Source organism: Nicrophorus vespilloides, unplaced genomic scaffold (genome assembly GCF_001412225.1).
Source record: "Nicrophorus vespilloides isolate i.1.1-1 unplaced genomic scaffold, Nicve_v1.0, whole genome shotgun sequence".
Lineage (NCBI taxonomy): Eukaryota > Metazoa > Arthropoda > Insecta > Coleoptera > Silphidae > Nicrophorus > Nicrophorus vespilloides.
Genome location: NW_017100092.1, coordinates 97,500 through 105,266, shown reverse-complemented (window position 1 = coordinate 105,266; position 7,767 = coordinate 97,500). Strand labels below are relative to the sequence as shown.

Below are 7,767 nucleotides of genomic sequence, written 5' to 3'. Positions count from 1 at the left end.
GAGACATAAACTTATTATGGTAGGAAAATTAAATAATAATAATTATTTTTTGTATAGTAGAATATAATATTTATTAAAAAACTTAAACGTAAGTAAAATTAGAAATATTTGATTCAATTATTATTACAAATAGATTACTTGGTCACTGCTACAGAATATATATGTCTGGGCAATCACACAATTTTCAATAAAATTAATCACACAATTTAACTTACGATATAATAAAAAAATAAAATTTGAAAGATAAGTTGTCATTTCTTTCCATTATTAATACAAATTGATGTTGATAATAATAAAGGCGAATATGATGGTTGGACAATAAATCACTACCAATAATATTAATTACATAATTCAACTAAGGAATTAATAAAAAGTGTTAAACTTAAACAAAATTAGAAAGATAACTTCTAATTTGTTTCTATCATTGATACAAATTGATGCTGATAATAAATCATTCATTACCAATACTATTAATCACACAATTTAACCTACGATTTAATAGAAAAATCTTAAACATAAACAAAATTAGAAAGATAAGTTCTCAATTGCTTCTATCATTATCACAAATTCATGCTAATAACATAAAAAAAATCAATATGATCGCTGGATAATGAATTTTTACCAATAATATTAAACACACAATTTAACTTACGATATAATAAAAAAATCTTAAACACAATTAGAAAGATAAGTTCTCATTAGATTCTATCATTATTACAAATTGATGCTGATAATATAATATATGTCAATATAATGTCTTGACAATAAATCATAACCAATAATATTAATCTCATAATTTAACTAACGAAATAATAAAAAGTTTAAATATTTGTTTAAATGCTTCTTACAAATAGATGAGAATAATATGATTACTGGGCAATAAATAATTACCAATAATATGAATCACACAATTTAAATTACGATAATCTTTAATTGAAAAAACTTCTGATTTGTTTCAATCATTAGCAGAAATGTATTATAATAACTCGACAATTACTTCAGAATACATGCAACAACTTATTTAGTTAAAAATAGATTTCCATAAATGATTGTTATGAAATCATGAGAACTAAGATACCAACGTCGAACTAAGAATGAATAAAAGTTAATTAAAAAAACACTACTAACTAATGAAAGGTAAAGAGTCAAAACTGGATGTAAAACACTTTGTCAAAGAACAAGTTACTAACACAACTACTCACATATATACATACCCATTATTATTTAATCTTAGTATGGTTTAACTGCAGCAATTCTTTGTGCACGGACATTTTGATCCGTGCGGGTTGGAGCACCATTACGTCTTCTTGCGAAAGATCCATCGCCCATGAGCATAGCGCCTTCAACTTCAGGACCTGTCACGGGTTCCATAAACGTTCTAGGAATCCCCGAACTTCTTTTAATCGGCATTCTGTTTTCACCTAAAGGACAATCTCCAATATAATGTCCTGGTATATGACATTTACGGCAAACGTAATGTTGAGGCATCTTTTTGTTTACTACCTCAGTTGGGTAACTAAAAGATAAAAAAATACTGTTAATCTAAATTCAGTTTGATATTGAATGTAACTTACTTCACAGCATTGTAATCTACTGTGCTTTGGTGCATCATCGCATCAATCTTCTCTGCATCGTTTTTCAACAAAGAAAAATCTGGATTTACGTATTTATTTGAATCAGTTTTGTTTTGAGGAACTTTGTTTTTGTTACAAGTTTTTGGTGTTCGTTTCTTCAGAACTCTCGGTATCCTTGCATACAACACACTGGTATTTTTCAAAATCATTGCTTTATCATCCCCAAACACTAAAAACAATATTCAAAATAAAAATGCAAAATTGTAATATGTTATTTTCGTCTTACCTTTTCCCGTATCGGCGTTGATTAATTGAAGTTCAAAATCGTTGCTTTTACCAAATCGGTTCTTCTTTAGTATTTCGCTTTTTACTTCTTCTACTGAGATGTCAGAGCCGTTAAAACTCATTCTCTGGAACACGGATTGGCATCTCATTTTGTAAAAAATGGACATGATTGGTTTCTTTGGATAACTGAAAAATGTTAAACGTTACTTTTAAAATATATAAACTATACATAAATGTTTGAAATTTTCTTAACTAAATATACTTTAAACAAGTGTTTGAAAGTGCCTCAACTAAGTATACTTTAAAAAATATTTAAAAGTTATTTACCTTAAACAAATTTTGTTGTTGATGCTTCGATAGCAAAGTACGAACTGAAGAAAAAACATCGAAGCGAACCTTTAAGTAGTGATTTTGCAACTATATTGTTTTATTGCACAGAAAATAAATTCTCATGAAAATACCCCTAAAACGAAGATATTGGATGGGACGGGTGAAATTAAACAATAAACTTTTACAAAAAAAAGGTTTTCTCTACGGCGAAAAATATATGCATTTCTAATGAACAAGGCAAAATGCAGCAATCTGGCGCCTTACCTTCCCGTTAGTAGTAAAATGTTTTGTGTGGAATACTACAGATTATTGGTAGGTGCCAATACATGAATGCTGTTTCCAAAGTCTTTTCCAAGAGGTATTCTAAAATTCCGGGAATTTTTGTGCCAGAAATCGAAAAAACGCATTCAGGTTACGCCTTAATTCCTTTTGCTTTCCTGATAGTTTCAGCTTCTTTCGACTTGATAATATTTTATTGGGTTTTATTTTTTTCAATGAGTTTGGAGTTTAAATTGCATTTGCTAATAAAGATTTACTAATAGATAGGAAAGTTTTTTAGATTTGGTCATCTGTTTTATTGTATTATGTACATTTTTACATTCTCATATTTTGTTTATTTTAATCATGGAATTGAATACTTTTAGATCTGTACCCAAGTGATTCGATTAATTTAGAGCTGTTTTTTTTCAGACTTGAAGAAAATCAATCTCCACTATGAAATCAATACATTGACGGAAAATAAAATTTAATAAAAGTATCAAAACTATACACAAATATTATGTAAGACTTGGTTATATAAATCGTTCCAAAAAAATTAACGGAAAATCGTAACAATTCCAGACTTAAGTCCTGGCTACCTGAAACAATTTATTTAAATTAGAATGGACATGTTACTTGATTTTGTCAACTTATTCAGGTACTTGCAAAAATTCATTAATGATCAGAGCTTGGATAGTAAAAGTAAGTTAAAATTAGATTTACCCACCATTTTCCGGGAAACGTATACATTTACCTCATGACGTTGTACAGGTTTATGTTAAGGGCAGGCGGCTGGCAGGTGCATATCGTTAATAAAAAATTGTAAAATCAACCAATTAAAATGCAAAAAAAAATCTAAAATTACTTTCTGATACCATTAAAATACTGATCGATACCAGATGTAGATAGATAAAATAGATCACAGAAATTTACTATATGTGTAATATTGGCTGTCGATGGAAATAAACAATATTATCAAATGGGTACAAAATATAATAAATAAAAGCAATATTTAAAAGAAATCAATTTTAAGTATGCAAAGAATGTTCTGTATTGATGATTTGCCTAATTTTTAAATATCAGTAAGGAAAATTATAACAAAGGAATTTCTAACTACTGGAGGACTTTTACTTATATACGTTGGAAAATGTATATATTTATCGGTAAGTAGATATATGATGCTGATCTCAGATTTATACTAACATTTACCAATCATGCTGGTAAGTGTATATACATGTGTTACGTTAAATGTAATGTGTGCATTTATCAATTTTATACTTTTACTGTAACACATATATCAAAAGTGCATAACAATAGTGTATTAGTTTATTTAAAATCAAAAAAATTTGAGAATTAAAATAATTTAATGTTTTCTTTTACTCAAGAAGAATACAATTTTGACCCTACCGAGTCAGCTGCAAAATCATTCTTGATTATTGGGTGGTGGGATTAACCAATTTCCACCAGTTCCAATTACATATATTTTAATGTTTATTTTTATGTTCTGAAAGAAGATTTATTTAATAAGAAAATCCATATAAATCTTTAAAATAATTTTATTAAATTTTTATTATTAAGAGAGATAAACTTATTAACAGAGGAAAATGAAATAATAATTATTATTTTTTGTATAGTAGAATAGAATGTTTATTAGATAAATTAAACGCAAGTAAAATTAAAAATATTTATTTCAATTATTCTTACAAATAGATTACTTGGCCACTGCTACAGATTATATATGTCTGGGCAATCAAACAATATCCAATAATATTAATCACACACATTTAATTTGAGATATAATAGAAAAACAAAATTCGAAAAATAAGTTCTCATTTATTTCTATGTTTGGATAATAAATCATTACAAATAATATTAATCACATAACTCAATTAACAAATTAAGAAAATATGTTAAAAATAAACAATATTAGAAAGATAAGTTCTCATTTGTTTCTATTATTAATACAAATTGATGCTTATAATATGATAAATGTCAATATGATGACTGGACAATAAATTATTAATAAAAATATTAATCACACAATTTAACCTACGATTTAATAAAAAAAATCTTAAACATAAACAAAATTTGATAAATAAGTTCTCAATTGCTTCAATCATTATCATAAATTGATGCTAATAATATAAAAAATTTCAATATGATCTCTGGATAATGAATCATTACCAATTACATTAATCATACAAGTTAACTTACAATATAATATAAAAATCTTAAACAAAATTCGAAAGGTAAGTTCTCATTTGTTTCTATGTCTGGATAATAAATCATTACAAATAATATTAATCATACAATTTAACTTACAATATAATATAAAAATCTTAAAAAAAATTGAAAGATAAGTTCTCATTTATTTCTATGTCTGGATAATAAATCATTACAAATAATATTAATCACATAATTCAATTAACAAATTAATAAAATATGTTAAACATAAACAATATTAGAAAGATAAGTTCTCATTTATTTCTATCATTAATACAAATTTATGCTTATAATATAATAAATGTCAATATGATGACTGGACAATAAATGATTAATAATAATATTAATCACACAATTTAACATACGATTTAATAAAAAAAATCTTAAACATAAACAAAATTTGAAAAATAAGTTCTCAATTGGTTCAATCATTATCATAAATTGATGCTAATAATATAAAAAAAATCAATATGATCTCTGGACAATGAATCATTACCAATAATATTAATCATACAATTTAACTTACAATATAATATAAAAATCTTAAACAAAATTTGAAAGATAAGTTCTCATTTCTTTCTATGCCTGGATAATAAATCATTACAAATATTAATAATCACATAATTCAATTAACAAATTAATAAAATATGTTAAACATAAACAATATTAGAAAGATAAGTTCTCATTTGTTTCTATCATTAATACAAATTGATGCTTATAATATAATAAATGTCAATATGATGACTGGACAATAAATGATTAATAATAATATTAATCGCACAATTTAACTTAGGATTTAATATAAAAATCTTAAACATAAACAAAATTTGAAAAATAAGTTCTCAATTGCTTCAATCATTATCATAAATTGATGCTAATAATATAAAAAATTTCAATATGCTCTCCGGATAATGAATCATTACCAATAATATTAATCATACAATTTAACTTGCAATATAATAAAAAAAACTTAAACAAAATTAGAAAGATAAATTCTCATTAGTTTCTATCATTATTACAAATTGATGCTGATAATACAATAAATGTGAATATGATGTCTGGACAATAAATGATTTCCAATAATGTTAAATACATTATTCAATTAACGAAATAATAAAAAGTCTTAAAATATTTGTTTCAATGCTTCTTACAAATAGATGAGAATAATATGATTACTGGGCAACAGCCAGAGAATAAATCATTACCAATAATATCAATCACACAATTTATATTACGATAATCTAAGATATACGATATATAATTTGTTTCAATCATTAGCAAACATTGCTCGACAACTCGACAATGCCTTCAGAATATATGAAATAACTTATTTGATTAATAATAGATTTCCATAAATGATTGTTATGAATTCATAAGAGCTCAGATACCAGCTAAGGTCAACAACGACAAATTCGATCAATATTAATTAACGTCGAACAAAGAATGAATAAAAGTTAATTAAAGAAACACTACTAACTAATGAAAGGTAAAGAGTCAAAACTGGATGTAAAACACTGTGTCACAGAACAAGTTACTAACACAAATACTCACATATATACATACTCATTATTATTTAATCTTAGTATGGTTTAACTGCAGCAATTCTTTGTGCACGGACATTTTGATCCGTGCGGGTTGGAGCACCATTACGTCTTCTTGCGAAAGATCCATCGCCCATGAGCATAGCGCCTTCAACTTCAGGACCTGTCACGGGTTCCATAAACGTTCTAGGAATCCCCGAACTTCTTTTAATCGGCATTCTGTTTTCACCTAAAGGACAATCTCCAATATAATGTCCTGGTATATGACATTTAGGCAAACGTAATGTTGAGGCATCTTTTTGTTTACTACCTCAGTTGGGTAACTAAAAGATAAAAAAATACTGTTAATCTAAATTCAGTTTGATATTGAATGTAACTTACTTCACAGCATTGTAATCTACTGTGCTTTGGTGCATCATCGCATCAATCTTCTCTGCATCGTTTTTCAACAAAGAAAAATCTGGATTTACGTATTTATTTGAATCAGTTTTGTTTTGAGGAACTTTGTTTTTGTTACAAGTTTTTGGTGTTCGTTTCTTCAGAACTCTCGGTATCCTTGCATACAACACACTGGTATTTTTCAAAATCATTGCTTTATCATCCCCAAACACTAAAAACAATATTCAAAATAAAAATGCAAAATTGTAATATGTTATTTTCGTCTTACCTTTTCCCGTATCGGCGTTGATTAATTGAAGTTCAAAATCGTTGCTTTTACCGAAACGGTTCTTCTTTAGTATTTCGCTCTTTACTTCTTCTACTGAGATGTCAGAGCCGTTAAAACTCATTCTCTGGAATACGGATTGGCATCTCATTTTGTAAAATATAGACATGATTGGTTTGTTTAGAAAACTGAAAAAAGAAGTGAAATGTTAAACAAGTTTTCACTAAGACTACGTTAAATAAACGTATTTCAAACTTTCTTAACTAAATTTTACCTTAAAGTATTTTTTTAGTTGTTGCTGCCTCGGTAGCAAAGTGCGAACTGAAGAACGAAGCGAATACAGAAAATAAAATATCTTTAAAATACCTCGAAAATGAAAATTTTACATGGGACGGGTGAAATGAAATAATAAAGGTTTTCTCTACGGTGAAAAACGGTTAGTTTTGAATAGTATTGTCTGATAATATTGGGTAGTGCCTATAAATTCTGTTCCCAGAATCCCAAAATCCGGGAATTTTTGTTTCGAAAATATAAAAAACAAGTTTAGAGTACATCTTCGTTCCTGTTGTTTTACATCTTCCATATGATATAATTTGTTAAATATTTACAAGTAGATAAGAAATTTTCATGAAATAAGCTGTTTATGCAGAAGTTGCTTTAGCTCAAAGTACTATACCCAAGCTATTCGTTTAGGTTAGAGCTGGTGGTTTCAGACTTAAAGACAATAACTGTAATTATTATGATGAAATTAGGATATTGACCGAGAATAACACGGACTACAAGTAATTTAGTCAAGAATTGTCGATCTAAAAAGCACCTTGATAAGGATATTGCCGAATTACCTGAAATGCTGGGAAGATAGATTTATTGAAAAGAAAGACAGAGGTATATG

At 26.8% G+C, this 7,767-nt stretch overlaps 2 protein-coding genes across 2 annotated transcripts; both read right to left on the bottom strand.

The window, feature by feature from the left end:
- Positions 1–1,230: 1,230 nt before the first annotated feature.
- On the bottom strand, positions 1,231–2,008 carry LOC108567613 (E3 ubiquitin-protein ligase RBBP6-like). Its single transcript, XM_017928192.1, has 3 exons — positions 1,861–2,008; positions 1,575–1,803; positions 1,231–1,516 (listed from the first exon to the last, which is right to left on the bottom strand). Exons 1-3 carry the CDS (start codon positions 2,006–2,008, stop codon positions 1,231–1,233), a joined length of 663 nt encoding a protein of 220 aa, XP_017783681.1.
- Positions 2,009–6,440: 4,432 nt separating this feature from the next.
- On the bottom strand, positions 6,441–6,999 carry LOC108567612 (E3 ubiquitin-protein ligase RBBP6-like). The gene is made up of 3 exons (XM_017928191.1): positions 6,879–6,999; positions 6,593–6,821; positions 6,441–6,534 (listed from the first exon to the last, which is right to left on the bottom strand). The coding sequence occupies exons 1-3, from the start codon at positions 6,997–6,999 to the stop codon at positions 6,441–6,443; spliced, it is 444 nt and encodes a 147-aa protein (XP_017783680.1).
- Between the last annotated feature and the right edge of the window lie 768 nt (positions 7,000–7,767).